The sequence below is a fragment of the Centroberyx affinis genome, unplaced genomic scaffold, assembly GCF_046629955.1.
Source record: "Centroberyx affinis isolate AG114_WGS23_722 - 3 ecotype Tasmania unplaced genomic scaffold, CSIRO-AGI_Caff_v1 ptg001466l_1, whole genome shotgun sequence".
Classification (NCBI taxonomy): Eukaryota; Metazoa; Chordata; class Actinopteri; order Beryciformes; family Berycidae; genus Centroberyx; species Centroberyx affinis.
In genome coordinates this window covers 143,787-167,500 of record NW_027279935.1, presented here as the reverse complement: position 1 = coordinate 167,500, position 23,714 = coordinate 143,787, and the positions used below count along the sequence as shown (strand labels likewise).

General features: G+C 41.1%; 1 protein-coding gene across 1 annotated transcript in view; it reads right to left on the bottom strand.

The window, feature by feature from the left end:
- The window catches only part of aff2 (AF4/FMR2 family, member 2), a 117,044-nt gene that overhangs the window by 54,065 nt on the left and 39,265 nt on the right, over positions 1-23,714 (bottom strand). Inside the window, exons 4-5 of the mRNA XM_071526828.1 lie at positions 22,960-23,393; positions 196-240 (exon numbers count right to left, since the gene is read on the bottom strand). Of these exons, the coding sequence (XP_071382929.1) occupies positions 196-240; positions 22,960-23,393 (479 nt within the window). The remainder of the gene's footprint in view (positions 1-195; positions 241-22,959; positions 23,394-23,714) is intronic.

Below are 23,714 nucleotides of genomic sequence, written 5' to 3'. Positions count from 1 at the left end.
CAGATCTCCCTCTGTCTCTCTGCCTTTTTATTCCCTCTCTCTTTCTCCGTCTCTCTCTCTCCCATTCCTTCCTAAAGTCAGACCCTTGAGAGAGAGAGAGAGGAAGGTCTTTGTCAGCAAACAGAAAACAGCTGATAATATGTGCAATTAGTGTGTGTGTGTGTGTGTGTGTGCGAGTGTGTGTACCCAACTTACCCGCAAAATCTCCTCCACACAGCTGGAGTCATTTGGTAGGCTGACCTGGAGAAAACAAAAGACAGAGAAAGAGAGAGAGAGAGAGGGAGAGAAATAGACCGGCTGAAACATCTCGAAGCTATTTATTGCGCCATTACATTACATGGGAAACAGCAGGAGCACAAACCTGTTTGGACAACGGAAAACACCACTGCCATCAACACCGGTGCCGTCATTTCCCCCCCATGAATCTAACACTGGTTTGTGCAGAAAGTGAGTGAGGAAAAGTCACTCGAAAGCTGAGATATTTGTTCTAAAATTTTTTAAAAAAAAAGGCCATAAACGGACTGCGGCTTGGCTTTTCTAGTGTTAACCACAAGGCCGTTTCAGCTCCACAGTTCACGGGACTGGCTGGGGATTCATTTAAGGAGGCAGAAAGAGGCTGTTTGAGTGTCAACTGCTTTGATTGAGCTCACCAGTTCACAGGCTGGACGCTGTTAACCCGTATTAATACACACACCCATGTGAATAAAGTGTCTCTTTGCTATACTGTGATTGGTCTAGACTGAGGGTTGAAGTGACATTACACCAGGTGACTATCAGTTCAGAAAGGCAGACAGAAAGAAAGCTGTGCCAGGCCAATAAATCATTCAATTCAAATGGAGGGGGTGAAGTAGAAAAGCATGTAATCCTTGTTTTTTTTTTGTTTTTTTGTGGTTTAGGAAGAGCAAGAGACCCAGGGAGAGCTGGAGGAAGACGGGGAGAAAGAGAGAGAAACATAACAATAGAGAGAGGTAGACAGAGAGAGAGAGAGAGATGCTCTGTGATCAATAAACTATATTACAATGGAACTCATGTCTAACATATTACAGCCCCCCCCCCCCCCAGTCACACACACACACACACGCACGCACACACACACCGTCGGACTAATCGCATCAACATGGACAGAGGAATAGTTAAGTAACCATGGTGACGACGATGAGGTCATCTTCGGCCTTCAACCAATGACCAATAAAAAAACCAAAACAATAAAAGCAACTCTAGCCTGTGCCTGTGTGTGAGTGTGTGTGTGTGTGTGGGGGGTAGAGAGAGAGTCAAAACTGCTTGAGCTCACCAGTGAAACATCCATCTGTCTCTAAACAAGTCTAGTTGCTCTAGACATGAGCTGTTCTTCCACAAGAGCGGTTTACATCACCATTAGACTCACTGGACAATGACTGAACGGGAAGCCAGAGTCGCTTTCTCCACCAAAACAAACATTTTAGTCTTTAGCCTTCAGACCAAAACCTGCTATGTTAGAAACCTGACAACCATATCAAATACAGTGAACTGTATTTCCTATTGTGTAATTGTGAACTAACACATCACCTGTGGTTATCTGGTAAACTAATGGATTGCAGTAACAGAGACAAGCTCAACAGGTGTACTGTGTTTTTTAGGTGAGATTTGGAAGATTTGGGACTTGGGTGCACCTGTTTTGCATCAAGCTAATTGTAATTATGCCTATGATGTCACCTTCTGTTGTCTATATATTATGTATTCACATCTCAGTCCACTACATGTATATTTGCCTGATGAAGACCTGCTTCGTCCAAAACAGCGCAATAAATATATATATATTTTTTGAGAACTTTTGGATTTTCTCTGCTTAGTTTATGGGAAATGTGGTCCTAATTTTGATAAACACTAGCACTAACAACACCACTGGTGTGAGATAGAGGCTACCAATCGTCTCCACCATGGTCTCATTTGTTTACAGTAATTAAACCAAGGTATCACAATTGATTTGACATTGATATATTGATGTTTGAACCTTTAACAAAGATGCTGACACGCCAAACCTTTAAGAAATAGGCCTATCGTGCAAAAAAAAAAAAGTCACTATTCTTTAATTGCTTCACGCTATCAAGCTACTGCCTTTGATGGATGAAACGAAGAACATTTAAATAAGATTTCTACACGTCAAGGTAAAACCGCTCACAGCCAAGGAAGACAAATGGAAACACAGTCGCGCACATCATTTCAGGCTGGATGAGTCTATTTCTGTATTTCTGTATCCATCCATCTGTACATCCATCTCTCGCTGCATCACTATATTTGTCCATCGCTGCCCATCATGGTTTTGTTTAGTTCAATGGGCAGAGCATGGCGCTAACACTAACAGGTTTGATATCCACTACAAATACATGGAAGGCTTTGGATAAAAGTGTAAACCAAATGGCAAATATATGTATTATATTTTCCATCCCACGGATTCATCTAAAAGTATTCTATTCCGAATTTAGTGAATAGAAACTGTCTTTAATGGATTTTAATGGACACTGCCATTACATGCAGTATATGTGTATGTGTGTGTGTGTGAGTGTGTGTGCCTGTGTTTGTGTCTCTAATTGAACTTACTGTGAGATCACGGTCAATGTCAAGGACTATGAGATGGAGGGAGTAAAAAAAAGAGAAATAAGAGGAGGGAGAGCAAGAGAGAAAGTCGTGCCAGAGAAAGGAGAAATACGCAGAGAGAAAAAAATACCAAAGAAAAATGAGAGAGAGAGAGAGAGAGAGAGAGAGAGAGATTTGGGGGGAAAAATATAGCCGAGGCAATTACTGAGGCAGAAATCCTTTCTCTCTGAAATAGCTGCTCCGATAGATAGGCGTCTCTACACACACACACACACATGCACATACGCACACACACACACATGCACATACGCACACACACACACACACACACACACAGCTCACACACAGACACGAAGGCAGACGCACTCAATAACAGACAGGTACAAGTAGACACACAGGAACACACAAGTGCGAATATCCGCACAATCACATTCAGACACACAAATACACACCACAGTCACTGTCACACACACACACACACACACACACACACACACACACACACACACACACACAATTCCCTGGCGTGGTAGCATATCTGCTACTATAAAGCATAGTTGAGGCACCTGATTTTTGAGTTTTCTAAAAAAAAAAAAAAAAGTGTTGACTTTATTATTGAGTTTCTTGTGAAATAGTCAAATCCTTGGTTTAAAATTAACATGGACACAGTGAGATTCTAGCTACTAATGTATGCAATGCAAACAGAAAGCCACATATTTCTACTGTTTACAATTCAGATTGACACTAGCGGAATCCAGGATTAGCATTATGTACTGTACATGATTATACAGTTATTAAATCTGAATGATTAACCTGTAAATGTTGATTTGTATCAGAGGCCTAATCACTGTTGATATGCATATCAGTAGACTGGGAGACTGTACCAGGGGGATGAATATAGCAAATACAGTGATGAAAATCTACCCATTGATTCATCTGTCCAATGTGATGAATATATCTATCTATCTATCTATCTATCCATTCATTCATCCATCCATCAACTTAAGTAACTACAGCTGCTAGTAACAAAGACTAATATTAGTTTTGCGTTTGGATATTGCTGTAACTTTGATACAGTGTTGTAACTTAAAGGAATACAGCACGTTTTGGGGAGATTGGCCCATTGGTCAATTTACCATTAAGTGATGATAACACAGACACCAAAATCATCCATGTGTCCCTGGTGGATCATTAGCTCTGGTGATCCACGCTAACACTTTAGCATACACTATGTTGAGAGATAGACCACTAGCATTATCTAAAAGTGAGAAAAAAAGCAGCTCTAAAACTAAATGATAAGTAATCTTAAATATTATGTGGCTAAGTCTGGTAGTTTTGTGTAGAGATTGGTCAAATGTATACAAAATATGATACAAAAATAACCTGTTTTGAACGACCAGGGACTACTTTCCCTCTTTCCATAGGAAGGCGGTGGGTAATGGGAGACTGTGTACAGCTAAAAATCACTGTGCAGTGGATGAATACGTTACCTGAAATAGTTCTAAAAATAAACCTACATCACCCATATTGAGTCATTTTTTAAATGTATGAATCTCTGGGCCATATGATAAAAATCACAGACAACGTTTTATTACTAAAAGGTCAGTCTTCTTACTTTGGATAATGCTTTGGTGTCTATGTTCTCATCACTTAACATAAGAACATGTGATGACATATTGTTGCATAAAAACACACAAGAAAGACATACTGTACAGTACAGGCACAAAAGCAGCAAATTGAAAATAATTCACTCACTCTATTCATATCTTTATTACAGTAACAAAGACGAGAGACCTAGAGATTAGCAAGGTAAAAGAGAGAGATACAATGAGTGGATGATAGAAAATAAAGCAAAGAAAGGTACAGATACACAAAGACAAACTCATAACAGCATCAAATCTAGAGCGTAATGAATAGAAACTCATTCAATTCATTTGCTGCGCTGTCCTCTGTTAACTATTGACTGTTCCTCGCTCTCTTCTTCTATTTTAGTTTAGAACCAGTTCCTCAGGTTTATTAGTCCTGTTCAGAAGACGAGGAAAAGGATTACTTTGTTGGATAATTTACACAACGCAATGCATTTCAGACACCAGAGAGGCCGGAGAAAAACTGTTGCTTCGCTATTACGAAAAATGCCAATGTCAAATGAAAAGCGCCAATCATCCAGTCGCTCCGATTGAAGTTCTGAGTCCTATAAGGTTCAGACTGAAGTCCAACAGGGTTTGGAAAATCTTCAAGGATTTTTTTTGTCCACAGGCTTCTCGTCTATTCGGTTTCATCTGCTCCTTCTATCATCCATATTTCAGCTGTTGACAGAGCTGGAGTGACCGCCATCACTGGGATTACCAGCATGCTAGATAGATCACAAGCATCGCCCTTAGAGAGAGCTGCGTGTGTGTGTGTGTGTTTGTGTTTGCATGTGTGAGTCAGTTCAACAGTCGGAGTGTGTGAAAGGGAGAGCGGCGTGTGTGTTATCTGCGCGTAACTCGACCAGTATGTTGTGTGTGCGTGTATACGTTTGTGTATGTTTGCGTATGAGTCAGCCCGCATAATAATCTAAACGGCGCCGAGGCTGTACGTTCAAAGGCGGCTCCAGCGCCTCAGGCTGCCTCTTTACAAATTTCCATTGATTTCAATCCTCAAATAAATAAGTCATATTGTACAATATTGAATTAAACTGAGATGAAAACAGAAGACAGTCCTCCTCTCTCTCTGCGAGCGTGGAATTAATACACTCGCATCAAAGCTGTAAAACAACTTTGGTATAGATTTCATAAGTCTGATGCTAACATGCCTGAATATGGACTTTATGCTCCCACAGCCATTCCTCTATCGGGAAAAAGAATGGGGTTTTGGTGGGACTCCCTCTCTCTCTCAACATCTAAGCAGCAGACTGAGAAGGTTCCCGGAGTTCCACCGCTACTTTCGCTAAATCGATCGCATATCTTTGATCTCCACGTTTCATACTGTAAATATTTCTCTTAAATCATATCTTATCTTTCGCATTGTTGCCCTTTTGCTCATAGCTCGCTCTGACCATCTCTGTTATTGGCCCCGACTCTATGCTGCCGTCCCGTGCTTTTTGGAAGCCTATATAACTTTTTTCCATCTTCTTTCTTTCCTCTCTCTCTCTCTCTTATCGGCGTCTGACCCGCGGTGTCGTTTGGACACGTTGCCGTTTTGATTGCCGTGAATTGCTTTATGATGATTGACAATTTGATGGGGCCTCGTGATTGACTGGCTGGCCTGCTCCATCATGAATGATGAGTGAAGCGGCGCCGCTCTGCTCACTCTAGAAAACGTATTTAGCCTCGCTTGTTCTACACAATGAAGATAATTCCATTGACGTTTTGGCCCACGAAGGCCTTCATCAGAATGTAAGCCATTACAGTCTTTACAGTCTGATGAAGGCCTTTGCGGGTGAAACGTCAATGGAATCATTTTAGAACGAGTGCATGTAAAGTGGCACCTCTTCACTAGATCTATGCAACTTTGTTTTTGGCTGCAGTCTGACTCAGTCTGTACTGTCTGCTCCATCACTGATTAAATCAATCCCAATCAAGTCTAGTTCTTATGGGCATATTGTAGCTTCAACAGGAGGACCCATTAGGACTATTGGTGGACCAGAATGCATGGGACAAGTGGACTCATCTCCTGAGTATTTATTTTATTGCTTCGAGTAGTTGGGTTCCATGATATCTTTTCACACCTGTTGTCTTCTACAGTAGCAAGGATGACTCTGCTTCTTATCAGCCTGGGCCACTACATTATGCTGCTGTACACACACACACACACACACACACACACACACACACGGTATGTGTGTGTGTGTGTGTGTGTGTGTGTGTGTGTGTGTGACTGTCCTAGCTGTGCATCATGGTCTTTCATGACATATACACAAACGCACACACTCAAAGATCCACACAAGCTCTCTCTTTCCGTGTTTCCCTCTGTTTCTCCCTCTCTTGAGCTCTCTCTCTCATCGCTTTTCATTTGTTCCTCTCTTTCCTTCTGTTCCTCTCGTTCCCCTTTTTTCTCCCCATCTCACTCTCTCTCTCTCTCTCTCTCTCCCCTCTCTCGCTCTTCGTCCCCCCCCCCACACCAATCTGTGGAGAGGCAGATAAGGAGTTGATTTACCATCCAATTAAATGTCGTCATTGAAACATTGCTTCAAAAAACCCTGTTGTTTTCACCCTGCACTAATTGGCCTTCCACTGGCATGTGCGTGTATGTGTGTGTCTGTGTGTGTGTGTGTGTGTGTGTGTGTGTGTGTGTGTGTAATACTCTACTTATGAAGAGCAGATTCAGATTGCAGTCAGTCCCCACTTTGAATTTTAAGTTTTTAAGGTGTTTGTATGTGCATAACGGAGAGACTTTCTTTCCTTCTTTTTCTTTCTTTCTTTCTTTCTTTCGTTCTTTCTCTCATTCTTTCACTCCAGACACTCAACTATCCAGTAAGCCCAGTTATGAATTTTTATTCAAAAAAAATCTTAAGCCTGTTCTCTAACCAAAGAGTATTATTTACACACACACACATATACACACACACACACACACCTCCCTCACTTTCTCTCACTTTCTTCCTCTCTCGCTCTAACACACACATGTGTGCACACACGCACTCAAATCAGGGTTTTTATAGAAATTTAATAAATCCATGGTAGACCGGTCTCCAAAGTCATTTATCAAACATTTAACACTGACTTAGCCATTAAAGGGAGGAGAGAGAGAGAAGGATAGATTGAAGAAGAGCAGCTATGATCAATGCCAGTGGACCATATAATTGCACTAGGAGTGGGTTAGCTGAAAACATTAGCCTTGTTTTCTGATGGATCACATCCTGGAGCCAGCTAGCCAAGCTAAACGCTTCAATCTGTATTAGTATGACCCAGAGCCATCCATCTAAAGGGGCCGCGCCATTGAAATTAGCAAGAGTGTTCTACACAATTGAAAAGTTGATACCCAAAATGCCATGTATGCATTTTGTGGAAGAATACCTGATCTTCATGATTCACTGCCTCTAAAATATCGATGACCTAGCCTGTAAAAGTGTTATCGTTAGTAACTTTAAGTACTATGCTTTACAAAGTTCCAGAATTTATTTCAATTTTCGTTTTTTTTATGAGAAGATGTCACTTCTTTCAGAGGGTGAATATCTGATTTTGCAATGAAACTTTGCAATTGGAAAGTTCCACTGTTTTCAATACAATTCCTTCCTTTTAGTTCCAGTAAAAATCTAAATCAGTGAAGGATTGTGTTCTAAAATGAAATATCTCGCTCGCAACTACAGTATGCTGACAAAATAGTTAAATATAATGGATGCATGTACTGTATATCTATATATATATTCTCCCCGTCACTTATAATTTCACTCAACATCAACTCGGACTACATTATCTGTAAAGATGACTGAGGAGGTTCAGGGTTAACCAGCATCTCCTGGTGATATTCCACACATCGATCACAGAGAGAATAATGACTTCCTGGTACACAAGCACACATACGAATCACATACAAACGTAAACTACGAGACATCATCTCCACAGCGGTGAGGATCACCGGCGCTGACCTTCCCTCGGCTGAATCTCTTTTACATGCAGCGCTCCATCAAGCGTGCCAAGAAAGAAAGAGAGTTTCCGCCTCTCTCATCTCATCGCAGCATCTTTTCTAGCTGCTTCCCTCTGGAAAACACTTCAGATCTGTGACGAGCAAAACCGTCCACTTCAGGAGCAGCTTGTCCCCCACTGCTGCAGTATCTGGACACTTCAACTTTAATGTCACTACAAAACCACCATAAACTTGTCCATGTTCAATGTCTGCACCTTAGTACATGTGAAAGTACTACCTTAACTTATTGCACTCCGACGTTGTGTATTCTATGTTCTGTGTCTGTATTTATTATTTAATCCGATTTGCATTCCCTGCTAATCTTGTCCCAGTTTTAGCATTGCAGTGTGTTGTCTATTCAGTTTGCAGATTGTAGTTTTAGTTATGTAAGCATTTCTTGAATGCAGACTTGCTCTGCAGGTAGAAATAATCTCATTGGTTGAGTTAAACCTCAATGGGTGGAGCCAAAGAATCAGTTTTTCCAAGCACAAGTGAGCTAACAGGGCAAGTTAGCCTTTACGTAGATAGCTAAGTTTGGCTAGTTTGAACTTGGAAGGTCAGCTAAGCTAACTAGCTAACCTTACTAATTTAGTATGGCTAGATTGCATTTTTTCAGTTAGTAGCAAGAGTGCTAGACTTCATAATATTAGCTAACTCCTCTCTTACCTCTTGTATTTTTCACTGGACTTCAGTCTAACATTACATAGCCAGATAAACTGTGGTTCTTGGCTCCGCCCACTAAGGTTTAACTCAACCAATGAGATTGAGGCCTATGTGCTCTTGGGTTTCCATAGATGTATTATTATGTATCCATGTATGTAGCAGAGCTATTACTTTACATCATGCTGTAAAAATCTGTCTATTTACTTACCAACCTATATAGATATATAGCAGCATAATAATAAACTTTTCAGAAAAATACAATTAAAAGCCAGTAAGCTAAACAATATAAATGCTTGAACCACTTAGAGCAGCACTGTGGAGTAACTGCTGTGGATGACATCTGTATTATACGACAAGGGGAGGGAGATTCACTACTGTGATTAATTGTGAAAGGAACACCTCCTACACACACACACCCACACACACACTATTCAACAAAGGAAACCCTGTTATAATAACACACAAAGATAAATGCACGCACGCACACACAACTGTATATAAATGTCAAGAGAAAGGGCTTTACACAGTCATACACACACACCCCTCTGTATTAATTAGCAGGAAACACACACACACACACACCTCCCTACCGCAGCCTAGTTCAATGAGCAGGGAAAAGAGAATGATTGACAGGCGTGTGAGTGTGTGTGTGTGTGTTTGTAGTGGCAAAATTCAAGCTGAGTATATTTGATTTGTTCTAGTGACAGGGTGTGTGTGTGTGTGTGTGTGTGTGTGTGTGTGTGTGTGTGTTGTGCTCGCTGTGTGTGTGGTCTGACTGTGTGTGGTTCTCAGCATGACGCCTGTGTACCAACTAAATAAGTGCCTCTTGAGAGAGGGGAGGAAGGGTGGGAGGTGGAGGGGTCCTCAGCAGTAGCCTACAATAGGGCATCAAGTGTGTGTGTGTGTCTGTGTGTGTGTGTGTTCTTGTACACATTTGTATGTATGTCCATGCACACACGTTTCATTCCCAAAGGACTGGATAAATCCCTTTTGTCTACAAAATACAAAATGATGAACAAATATTTATCAGTGGCATAATTTGTTTGTGATGAACATAGACACCAGAATCATCCATGTGTCCCCGGTAGATCATTGGCTCCGGTGATCCATCCTAACACTTTAGCATACACTAAATATATAGTTAGTAAAGTTACAGTCTTCTCACTTTGGATAATGCTAGTTGCCTAGTCAACTAGTCAACATAGTGTATGTTAAAGTGTTAGCATGGAGCCTACTATCGCTCAACATAGTGTATGCTAAAGTGTAAATGTACTGACATTTCTGAATAACTCAGATTCAAAATATGCATGAAAAGAAGGCTATATCAATCTTTTAGTTTCTGCAAACAATTTCTAGCAACAATTTTTGGGGCCTATTGGTATTTGCCACTCTCTGCCATCTATCCTGTTTCTCTCCATTGTCCACTAAAAAGACTATAAACTGTGTGAAAGAATGGGCTGTTTCTGTACCGGTTACTCAGCAGAGACCTCTCAGCAACATTGCGGGGGCCAGCGTCGGCCCTCAGCCCAGAAGTTGAGAACCACTGAGCTAAACAATGAGCTGCATGAGACCGATGTGACTTCACAGGTAAGCTGTGTGTGTTTACACTGCAGCCCAAAGCACTGCTGTAGTATTTCACACCATGGTGGCACAGGCACACACACACACACACACACACACACATACACAGACACATATACACACTCTCTCTCTCTCTCTCTCTCTTTAAAGTGGTAATCCTCCAGTTCCTTGTTCTTTTGATTGTGTCATTGCTGTGGTGTTTCTGCACTGCTCTTCCCAGAGATCACCTGTCAATCAAACAGTGTGTCCAGTACTGTGACGTCTTCTTCCTTGGATTTTCTGTTGATGCAGTTTGAGTTTATTTTCTTTGTCTGTTCAGCCATGCTAACTACCCAGTTCTTCTTCTATTGATTCCAAACAGAGCTACCAGACAGTGGCTCTTTAATAGCAAATGTAAAAGCTTTTATGAACTGGATATAAGTTGAATCACTATCTTCCTCTCTCTCTCTCTCCCCTTATCCTTTCTTTCTCCTTCTCTCCCTCATCCTCCCTCCCTCTCTCGCCCCTCTCAACACAGTTTAAGTCTAAATCGGGGGGATTTGGGGGTGTGAGAGCTGAGGTGTAAAACAGCGGCTGGTCCTCTGTAAGCTGCTTCGAGGAGAAAATAATCCAACACAAAGTCTTTTTCTCAACAGCAGCTCTCCTCCCCGCTAATCACCCTATCAGATGCTTCTCCTCTCCCATCCTCTCCTCTATCTAATCACCCTATTAACTCCCTCCCTATCATCTTCTCTCCTTCTCCTCGTCCTCCTCCTCTCCTTAGCTTCCGTTCCACTCCTCTCCATTCCTCTTCTCTCCTCCTATTAGCTCCTTGTCTTCTCATCTCCCCTTTGCTCCATCACCTCTTCTCTTCAATTCTCCGTTAGCTTGCATAATACTGAAGGAGAGGTGTTTTGTTTCTTAAGTTATGGGTTGGGGGACAAAGTGGGTCGTGGGCCTGTTTCTGATGAGTCCTCCATATCTCTCACAAACACACACACACACACACATTTGGAAATTCGATATTTCTACTTGACACCTGTGAGATTTGACCAGATTTTTTACACGGAAACGCAAACGTGGCAAATACATTTTAATACAAAATACTGTAATGTTTAACCTATTGGAGAGGAGGAAGAACAGAATGAATCCTTTCAGCCAATCATTTCTGGTGTCCATATTTTTAAAGCCTTCACTTCCCCAGAGAGGGTTCTGTTGAAAAGTGCACACACTCACCAGAGAGCATCTCTACTGGGGCAGCTGGTGGTGAAGTACCTCGGTCGAGGGTCACTGAATGGTAGCTGTTGAAAGGATGTTCCTGGTTTATTTCCCTTAGCCACGGGAATCAGTTGGGCATGTCAAGGTATGGGCAGATCCCAATTTGATCTTGTGGTTTTTATCATTATAACGGAGACCAAAGTTGAAGAAAAAAACCCAGAGAAATCTACTTGGATGCCATATCTACAAGCATTTAGAACAAATATTCCCTCCCTAAACTGATTGTCCTTTATCTAATAATTTATCATATTGACCAAATAATAGTAATATCTTGTCAGTCATCAGTCATTCCTCTACTTTGTCCCCATTCATTTAGTCTATATTTAAGCAGGCTTGGAAGTTTTGGTGGCAAATGATAATAGGTCTAGGTCTAGTTTCCAGACCTATCAAGCTTATTTTGTGACATTTTTAGTCAAATTCTCTCACTGCACTGGCACATAATCTTGCTGGTTTCAATAAGTTTCACTTGATTCATGCCAATATCACTTCTTTCAAGAAATACAACAAAGAAAATTTCGAAACAAGAAGCTTTCTCCAAGACAGTTTCACTTTTACCAAGTAAAGGTCCTGAAACAAGTTATATTCTCCTGAGGAAAAGGCAAATTTGTTGAAACCGGTAAAATTATCTGCCAGTGCAGTGAGATGATTTCACCAATAAAATCCTAAAATGAGCTTCATAAGTCTGGATATAAGATAAAATAGTCAGTTTTTGCAGTGTTGCTAACGTCTGATCTCCCCAAACCCCCTATGTTCTGTGTCTGTTTCTTCCTATGTTAATGCCTTGTCCAAGTAACATGAAAACCATCTGTGAGTCACTAATGAGAAAGAGGAATTAGCTCTGATTGGAGGACGCCCTTTTGTTTAATCAACCAATCGTGGTTCATACTCATAAAGCACAGGGTTATACGGCTGGGTTCATCTCTTACTGCCAGACTCCACTGCAAGGGAGCGGCAGTTATAATATCGGGGAAAACTATCCGAAACTGATGTAAGGGGGAGGCGGGCGGAAAGAAAGGCAGAGAAAGAGAGAGAGAGAAAAAAAAAGCCATTCAAGCCTCTATCTTCCATCTGTGTGTAATCTCTCTGTCGCATCCTCCCATCCAATCTCCCCTCCAACTAAATAATAAACTGTTGCACACAGAAAAGAACAGAAAATGTAGTTTTCCTCTCACTATTCTCCCAGGCCATCTCTCTCTCTCTCTCTCTCTCTCTCTCTCTCTCTCTCTCTCTCTCTCTCTCTCTCTGTTTCTCCATCTCCTCCTTCCCTCCCTCCCTCTCACTTCTATCTTTCTCTTGCGCGCTCTCTCGCTTTTTTATATTCATAGGATTTTAAAATGTCTGTAATGGCCCTGGTAGATGCAAAACACTCCTTTTTCCACTCTGTGTGTATGTGTTTGTGTGTGTGTGTGTGTGTGTGTGTGTACGATTTGCATATCATGGCTATGCTCTGATTGGCAAACTGGCAACGCAGAGCCCAGCGGGGCATTTTTTATTAAAAGGCCCTACCGCGCTCACACACATGCACACACACACACACACACACACACACACACACACACACACACACACACACACACACACACACACACAAACTTAGGAACAGCCACTGGCCTGTATCAGAACCTAATGAATAATACTAAAGAGCGAGCAGTAGGGGTTCTCCGTGTATTGTTCTGTAACGCCAAGAGCAATAAAGATTTTTATTACCATATTTTTATGGGCAGCAGACATAAGCTGTTATGGAATAGTCAGATATTTTATTAGCCATTCAATCCTGTGTTTTATTGTCTAAAATGAAGTGGCCTTGTAATTTACTATCTTTTACCGGCTGAGATGTATTAGCATTAGCTAAGATATTTTATTAGCCAAACATCCTGGTAAATTAATATTATTGCATTAAAGTAGCACACTATTTCATAATCAATAACCTCACTGCAGTGTGTGCAGGTCAACATAAAAAACTGGAAATTTCTACTAGAAAAGAATGAAGTAAGATCCTAAAAAAATGACATCGTTGTTGTATTTAATTATCTAAAGTAAAGAATTTCGGTAATTTATGATCTCAAACGAAGTACTTCGGTAATGTGTTATGTGAAGCAGAAGTAGCCTAAAGCATCTGGAGGGCATGATACATGGACGACCATTGGCGCAATATAAAATGGCAATTTTTTAAAGGAGAGCAGGCCATCCACTTTATTTGGCAGCGTCTCTGGGCGCATAAAATAATCATTTTACATTCAGCAGGGATGAGAACTGGCAACTCCAGCAAGATGAAAGGAGATAATACAGTGGATTATAATGGACACAAAAACACTGTTAGACTGGTAGAATTGTGGATCTACACCTTCTTAAAAATAGTGTGTATCATCACCCTAAGATGTGAAACATTTAAGTCTTAACTGAAATAGATCCAGCTGTCCTACCACTCAACCTGACTTCATGCATTTCCCCATGATTCTTTTATTAAAATACCCCAGAATCAGGCTTTAAACTCTGAATGAAAGCCAGCCATTGACTTGGTGAGCCCACAACATCAGGTACACAGTTTGCACCTTGGCCCGCTAAGCCCCCCAAAATCATTCCAACAGTCGATGTTGAAGCAGCGGTGAAAAACGTAGGGATTGACTGCTGTGACCCCGGGTCACCGAACACTGGCAGACACTTCGTGTTCGGCGCCTGGCCTCGCCCCGGCTTGAACCTTACATTCACCGGCACCGCATGGCCGCTACATCTGAATAGGAGCGGGGTTTTTTTATCTGGTCAGCCACTTGAAGAAAAGATCCAATTGGAATGGTGTGAAAGGGAGGAGGGGGGGGTGTTTCAACTTAGGAGGGAGATGACAGCACTCCAAGGGGCGATAATAATGCGCCGTATCAGCCTCTTACACTGACAGCGGAGATCAATGCTGATCATTGCGGCTAATCCAGTAAGCAGTGCTGTAATGTTAATCCCCAGGGTAAACAGTTCATCTGGAATGATATTCTGTCTGTTAAAAACAGCATCGCTTTCTGGCAATCATAAAACCGCCATTGTAATTTTGACGGTGTGTGAGTGTGTGTGTGTGTGTGTGTGTGTGTGTGTGTGTGAGTGTGTGTGTGAGTGCCACTCTCAGCAAAAAGCAATCAATGGAATGTAATGCTCAAAGAGAGCGACTCGGTTACAGCCCGCGATGTCCTTTTGACTCTGTCAGCAATGTTACAGCTGAGGCTGACATGCTATTGGCTTTCTTGCTGCTGCAGCCTTGCTTGTACACTGTTACATAACATGACATAACATTACCACATTGTTACTGAACACCAAACCGTTAGCATGTACTTACTACCGCGTAGCCATATTCTCCACACTTCATTTTCTTGCTGCAAACAAAGAGCTAACTCACTTTACGTGATATTTACTTGTAAAATAATTAAAGTCCCCATGAAATGAACTCCCATTACTTTTACTTACTGGAAAACAGAGTATCTTTAATGGTGACCTCATGCTGCACTAGTAGCCGACCGAGCTGTATAATAAGCTGTATAATAAGCGGTAATCTTGTTATAACAAATGTTTTGAAATGTATGGCCGCTGCAACGGTAACTTTGGTGTCCTGTAAACCCATGAGGGTTGGGCACTTTGTGTGCATGACACGAAAATAAAAGAAAATCATCATCAGTAGCAGTAGCAGTAGTAGTAGTAGTAGTCGTTGTAGTAATTTCTAACCAATAAAACCATCAGATTTTTTAACAATCCCGCCCCTCCACACCCCTCCCATCAAATAAAATTGCCTCTCTCTCCCTGACTCATATCCCATTGGTTTAGACTTTTGAATGATCCCTCACTGCTTTATGTCCCACTCCAACATCCTGTTTCAACAGGAAATGCATCAAATCCAGGGAGTAAAGATGCCATTTCCTGGAGTCTTTAAAGAGTAATTGACCCAAAAACCCAAATCTGTGGTGAAGCCTGACACCTAATGGTGAAAAGTAGGGCACTGAACTGGCCATCTGCTATTGGCTGGTCTTTGTGCCAGGTGATGTCACCTTCTATAGAGTATAACAGGTGGGGACATCACCTGGCACAAAGACCAGCCAATAGCAGATGGTTAGTTCAGTACCCTACTTCACTACCCTACTACAGGCTTCACCACAGATTTGGGTTTGGGGTTTAGTTACTCTTTAAAGCCAAAGGCCTGGCCTCCTCCACTCTTTCCTGTGTGATCCCTCTTCTCCCTGGCAGCTATTGCCATGATGACACCCTTAGCAGCACCTATATGCGACTAAGGTATACGTCCCCCCAAGCGCCCGCGCCTCCGCCTCGGCGCACCCGCTCAACAATCGTTTGATTCATCGGATTGTATACTTTGTTTCTCGAAGATCATTTTACGATCATTTCCCGATCGCCGTAATCACTAAATCATTTCATCTCCCTCCCTCTGCAGAGGCAATTAGCCGGCTTTATGAAAATCAAATAAATTAAACCGTTAAAAAGCTTTCATTCGGTCACAAAGGAGTAGTGATGAATAGTTCAGCGCCGGCTTGGTTCATAGTATCGCTGCTGAGAATTCCCAGCCTTAGTGCCTATATAAATACATAGCGGCTGAAACAGTGAATGGTGGTGTCAGTGCATGCGTGTATGTATTTTTCGTGTAAGTGTGTATGTCTCGGTCGCCAGTTGACAGGCAGCCTGAGGGAAAGAGAGACTTGATGGGTATTATGCAAATGAAGCCAGCTGTTTGCTGCATTGGCAGACTCCTCATAACTCTCTTCTGCTTCGGCTGGAAGTGAGAGAATATTGTATCCCCATTTCCATCGGTGGCACATTCTCGTCGGTTCATTATTTCCTCAGAGAAGATATTTCTATATACTTTTATGTGCAGCCCTCTCTCAGTGTTTTCCTGTTGTTCCCTCTCGTTCCCCTGCCTATCCATCTGCATTGTTACAGTGACGCGCAAACAAGCACAGCTTCAAAAGCGTTTGTTGACTTCTATACGGAATATATGAATTTGAGGCTCTGGATCCATAGTTCAGTAATCTGTGAAGAGCAAACAAACAAAAAACTGGTTTCCATCGATGGGCCTTTCAAATGTTTGGCTCCTGATTATTGCAGCCAGGGATAAATTGCATCTCCTGCTATCATTCGTTGGCCCTTTTCTGCCACCGTTTCTCTCCATTCTCTCTCTCCTCTTCCTCCCTCTGACTCTCTCTCATGGGGTGCCCCGGTGGCTCACTGAGTAGAGCATGTATCATTAGGCTCAGTCCTTCCCGCAGTGACCCGGGTTCGAATCCGACCCGCGGTCTTTGGCTGCATGTCCTCCCCTCTCTCTCTCCGATGCCTTCCTGTCTGTCTCTCACTAGCTCTATCAAATAAAGCATAAAAATGCCAAAAATTAATCTTTGACTCTCATCTCCTTCCTACCTCACCATTTATAGCCTACGGACTAAGCATAGCCGCTTTGCGTCACTTCACTCTATCAGAAGTCAACACTTGTGAGCATGTCACTGGGTGTGTTGTGGGGTCAAGCATCGGAGCAAATTCTTTTAACGTTAGTTCTTTATGAAGTATTTTGTGTTTTATCATTCATTTCATTTTGCCCAAATATAATCCATAATCATGTCTGGAAAACATAGTGTTGAAGTCATGCTGTACTCTAGCAAGCTAGCTTAGTGGCTACAGCTATTTGGATGTGATGGGATAGGCTAGCTACAAAATGCTATTTTGTTGTAACCACTGTTGCCAACCTGGTGACTTTGTTGTTAGATTTAGTGATTCAGATCCCCTTTGTGACTTTATTTCTCAAAATCGACTAGTGACAAACCTAGCAACTTTTTCCAACCAAGGGGAACAACGCCAATGTGTTAACTTCCAAGGCATTTGGCAACAAATCAGTATGGCTGACGCTGATTTGTGCTACATGCTTGTCTAATTCTGAGTTCTGATGATCACAGCTCTTGCCACACACAGCGTACCCCCTCCTTCCCCTAGGACAGGGAAGTGTAGCAAATATATTAATATGAAAATTAATGTATAACGTCATCTGGAGACATCTAGCAACTTTCTGGCCAACAAGTAGCTACTTTCCTTGAAAAGAGTTGGCAGCATCAAAGCTAACATTAGGCTGCTTGTTTACCCTACCAGAGCTAAAGTTAGCAGCTAAAATATTTTAGGCTACTTCAGGTAATGTTGAACACCAACAATCTCTGACACTTTCCATACTTTATTTAATTTGTCAAGAGTTTGACAAGCTGACAGAGATGTGTCATATAATTCAGGAAATGCCAAGACCGTTGAAATAATTCTGTCTTCCATCTTCCATTCAAAGGTGAAGTGGAACTATAGCAACAAATATTTAATGACCGGGTGAATTTGAGAACTGGAATTATGCCTGAATGTGATTGGTTCTTGTGCCACGACCGTCGTGCTAATTTGCATAATATGAAACTTTTTCCACTTGTGCTCGTCACATCACAGGTCCGGTTCGCATCGCCGATCCCATCATACCCGGCACATTTGATTACTCGCTTCTCAGACAGTGAACGGAGGCAAACTGTTCGGCTCGTGAAGCTGCATCTGGTGTGCGACTGCCGTCACCCTCTCCCTCCAACTATTGCTACATAACCGGTCTCAATGGTATCTTCATTAAAATAAAGACTGTGCTGCTGTCAGCTGCTTAGGAGGAGGAAGCAGCTTCCGTTGAAACTGTAAGTGCTTTGACAGATCACAGGGCGAGGCATAGGGATGTAGTGCAGGGTAAACCACCTAAACTGAGGATAGTTTATCCACATTTTTAGGTTGACATAATTCTTTATGAAGTCAATTTACAGTGTACATCATAGTCACTAGCATCAAACTGATGTGTTGTATAAAGATAGGGTCTTTAAATGCAAAAAGGCATAAAACACCACACTTCAAATCAGTGTGAAAGACATTATATAAGCTTTGTTGAACTGAAAAACTTATAACAAGTAAGTTTGGCTTAACTGCTGTTTGCCAGATTGGAAATGCAGTGAAAATAGGATAACAGCACCTCTTCTACCTGTAAGCAATCAGATGTCACTAGCAGTGTCCGGACAGCTTGACCATAAGTGAGGCAGGTCTTTCTCTAAACTCTGCTGTGTTCCTCTAAACTCTGCAGCTCATCTTCTGCTTCCTCTCTCACTGGCCTTGAAGGTGAGGCACCACAGGTAAATAAGGGGGAAAAAAACAACCTTTCTTCCAATCAGAATAACATTTTATATGGTGAATATGCACAAATACACACTTTTGTATTATGAATTTTATTGATTTTGTTAACATTAAAATTAGCTAATATTTCATAAAAATGTGTGAATTTGCATATCCATATCCATTTTTTGCTATTTGTTCATGTAAAATACTCTATAAAGTACAAATTATGCTATATAGGCTTAATTATATTTTATTATATAAAATTACTATTTTCGTTGAGAAGAAGCATGTCAAACTTGGTGGCCTTATCTACAAGTTAAGTTGAAAAAAAAAAATGTTTTTTTTACCTAATTTTGTTAGCTAAAAAAAGCTTGATGTATTAGACACAGCTGGGATCAAAATGTTATTTATTGTTTTGTAGTACATAGTTATAGAAGCAAAATATTAAAACATCTCAAAATCCCCATTTTCACCTGTGGTGCCTCACCTCAAAGAGCTGCTGACAACAACTCAGTCTACAATAACACTGTATGTGTTATTCTGTCTGTGTGTGTGTGTGTGTGTGTGTGACTAAGCTAGACTAAAGCTTACTGTAGTAACTATTAGGAAAAGATCAATAGTGTTATCACACTACGCTCTCTCTCTCCCTCTTTCTCTCTCTCACACACACACACACACTTGAGAGAGAAGGGCTCTTATCAATAATTCTATAGTGCTAACAGAGAGCTTCCACAGCAGTTTAGTAAAGGCTTATCGCTGTGAATGAGTGCGCGCACACACACACACACGATCAGGTAACACTGAATAACCGAACACTGAGCTGAATATTAAATATTCATGATGCCTGAACCAATTTCATAACTGTTATACGGAACATTCATCAGTGCTGATTCAATCCTGCAGATTCTTTTTAAGTGTTAATGTGATACTCACATTGTCATTTATGAATACCATTGATATATTGCCCAAATGAAAGTAATTACTTTAATAGTTTCAAATCCAAAATTATATACTTTCTCACTATTTTATATTATTTTATATACTAGATTACAGTAGTTGACTTTTACTGGATAAAGGTTAAAAGGTTAAAATGTCAACTTTTAATTCACAAATCAAAAATTTGATTGAAAGTAGGGCAATCTGTACTTCCATTTCATAGCATAAAATAAATAGCAATCCTTCCACTTTCTACTTTAGCCCTATCTGATTCAATCTCCTTACTTGCTGTTTAAGTTGCAGACTGAGATAGAGTGGAGAGCAGAGGGGCACTTGGGCCCCAAAACCAACAAATACAATAATTCATATGATAATAACAGACAACATGGCAACCACGCTAAGAACAAATACACCAGCGAGAAGTTGTTGAAATCAGTCAATCTTCATCTTCCACCACGCTTTCGTCATCCTACTCCCCTTTTTCCTCATATCCCTCTCTTCCTCCACCCTTTCGTCATCTGCTCCTTTTGCTCATATTCCTTTTTTCTTCCTTCCTTTCATCATCTTCTCCCCTTTTTTCCTCATATTCCTTTCTTCCTCCACTTCCCTTCCCTGCCATTTCAGTGTTGAGTTTCCGTCTCCCTTCCAATAATCTCTCTCCGGTATAAATATGAGAGGAGTGAAAACTAAATGGTGAGCAGGTGATAACAGAGCATCCATGCGTGAGTGGGAGAAACAAAGTGAGAGAGAGGATAGTAAAAAGTCTGCTGGTTTTTTTTTTTTTTAAAGTAAATCACTCATAGCTGTGAATATACTTCCTCTCTTTCTCGCCCTCCATAAGTGTTGAAAGTAAAATATATTTTAATTCCCTCCCTCTCCCCGCTCTCCCTTGCTTTCTCCTTCTCAGCGCCATATGCTCAAAGCTTCATCTCAGGCTCATTTGGAGTGCTACACACACACACACACACACACACACACACACACACACACACACACACACACACACACACACACACACACACACACACGCAATCATACTGACACACACACCAGCTCTATCAAAGCATGGGAACAGCTGGCTCGCTCGATATGGATGACTACTCGCCTGTCAACTAGTTTCTCTCTCTCTCTCTCTCACACACACACACACACACACACACACACACACACGCACACACGTACGTCATCAAGCATGGTGTTTCTTGCTGTTTTTAAAAGGAGAGTGAGTGAGAGAGAGACAGAGCCAGAGAGGGAGTGATAAAGACAGAGTGATAGACAGACAGAGAGAGAGAGAGTGATAGAGAGAGTGACAAAGACAAATAAAGAGAGAGACAGAGAGCAGGCCAGAGATTGAGCGAGCGAGTCAGAAAGAAAGTCAATGAGAGCCTTGTGGAGGAGTGTGAGGTGTCAGATTCATTTGACATTACAATTACCCAACTGTGAATATTCACCTCAATAATGAAGTGCTCTCTATTAATTATGCTCAAGTAGTAGGCATACTGTTTAATGAAATAATAGGAATTAAATTGTAATTCATGTGAACGAGGGATCACATGAGTTCTTGTTACTGTTACATCAGAAGCACACCTAAAGCAGACGCTCATAAATTCATTTTACATTCTAGTTTTGCCCCACTAGGCATGATTTATACTAAATTGAATTCAGATTAAAATAATGTTAGGTGCTTCCTAGTTGGCAGGGAGATATTTCAGCAGGGAAATGGAAAGAAATGCATGACTGGGTAATATTACATATCAACTGCTAAGTCCATAGACAAAAATTCTGACACTAAATATATATCAACAATGCATTTATATATGATGAAATGAAACCCAAACTAAATCTATATCTAATTAAACTAAATCTTTTTTTTTCTTTTTTTGTATTTTGTTGCCAAAGAAGTAACAAGACAAAAAAAAATATTGATGTCCTATGGACATTAAAGGAATAGTTCAGCCAAAAATGAAAATTTTCTCATCATCTACCCTCATGTCAGTTGAAACACTGGTGAAGTTTGTCTATCCACATGACACACACGTTTGCTCGTGCTGCTCTGTGTCAGCTTTCTCCTAAAGAGCTAAAGTGTCCGGGTCCTGGTTCTCTAGAGTTCTAAAAAGGGCAAAAAAAAACCCAAACAGCATAATCCAAGTGTTCTGAAGCCAAACGACTGCACTGTGGGTCCAGAAGTCTACACCGTGCCAACTGTCACAACAGTAGCAAGCAGATGCTGCCTGCAAACGCTGTCTGAAATATTGTAATTACGGGTAGAGCCAGCTTGAAACTTTTTAGAACTCTGAAGAACCAGTTCTCAGACACTTTAGTTCATTTAGAGAAGGCTGATACAGAGCAGCTCTAGCTAACTCACTGTGTTAGGTGGACATACAAATTCACTGGTGTTTCGACTGAGAAAGTGAGTAGATAATGAGTATAGGCTAGATACATTTTCATTTTTGGGTGAACTATTCCTTTAAGTATGTCACAGCTGTTGTGAACAGTTTAACTATATTTAGCAGTTGGTTACATTGTAGTAAGTTTTAATTGTACAGAATAGTGACAATACAACATATAGGTAACACTTAAAAATAAGCATGGTAAATAAAGGGTGAATTGATCATTAATTAATATTTACTTCTAATCACTTAACAGTTTACTAAGAAGTTGTTTGTTCTTAAAATTTATAAATCAAACTAGTATATTAAAACTGTTAAGGAAACATCCACAACTTTTGATTTCTTTAGTTAATAATCTCTGTATTTATCCATTTTAACTGCTTTGTATTGATAAATGATTAATAACTAATGATTTGTAAAATATTCATAAACATTATTTGGTCCTTTGTTAAATTGCAAGTGTCAACATTACTTGGCCTGCCATTAAAGGATAGAATGGTATTATATAATTGGGATCATTTTAACTCATTATTAATTAGTGTTAAATAATGATGAGGAAATGAACAATTCCCCATTCTGCAACAAGATGATAAACAATACTGTAAAGTGTTACCAGGCCACAAGGTTGTTTGAACCAATTTAGATGAGATGATTAACATTTGACTTGTTTTCATAATGAGGGTGTTGTGAAGCCCTTTGACACTGTAACTGTGATTAAGTGCTATACAAATAAACTTGACTTGAACTGACAAAAATTAACAAACAGCATAAAGCTAAAACTGCCAAAATGATCTCTTTTTCTTACCTCTCCGGTGTGGCTGAGACTCAGTTTGGGTAACTTGTTCTTCACATTCACAGCGTTTCCTCCGTACGCCTGACTGTTGCTGTAGCCCTCTGTGGCCGCCAGAGGGGGTTTGAGCTGGGGAGAATCACTGGGCGCCTGGTCCTGGCCGTCCATTGGTCGAACGTACGCCGTGGGCTTCTGCTGCACCGCGATCGGCTTCCCCGATAGGCTACCGGGCGGGAAGGTGGGCGTGGTCAGTCCAGAAGTGGGAGTGGTTAGACCGGGAGTGGGCGTGGTCAGAACCGACGTGGAAGCCAATGGCGAGGAGGCAGAGGAGAGGTGAGAGCCCGCCTCGTTTTCAAACGGGGACGTTTTAAAATGTGCACCGCCCTCGGTGTTTGTGGAAGACTTAAAATGACTGCCTTCCATGGTGGAGGATCTGAAATGGCCACCGTCTGTGAAAAGGAAAAGAAAGAAAAAAAAAACACGAAAAGTTAGGGGCTATTCTCCCAAAAATAACCAAAGCAACACCTGTCATTGATTCAAAATCTAGTGAAGGTCGGACAAAAAAAATTCACTCTCTCTCCCAGATGGACGGGGCCAATCACAATCAAAGCAAATTATGTGTAGCTCGGTTGTTTAGAAATCAACCCAAAGACATGGTTATCGTCGGATGCAGATGTTAATTTTCAGAAATCATCTAGCCAAAAGGTGATAGTTTTTTTTTTTTACATCACTGAAATTACTCATAGCTCAAGCAAATGCAACGAAACAAA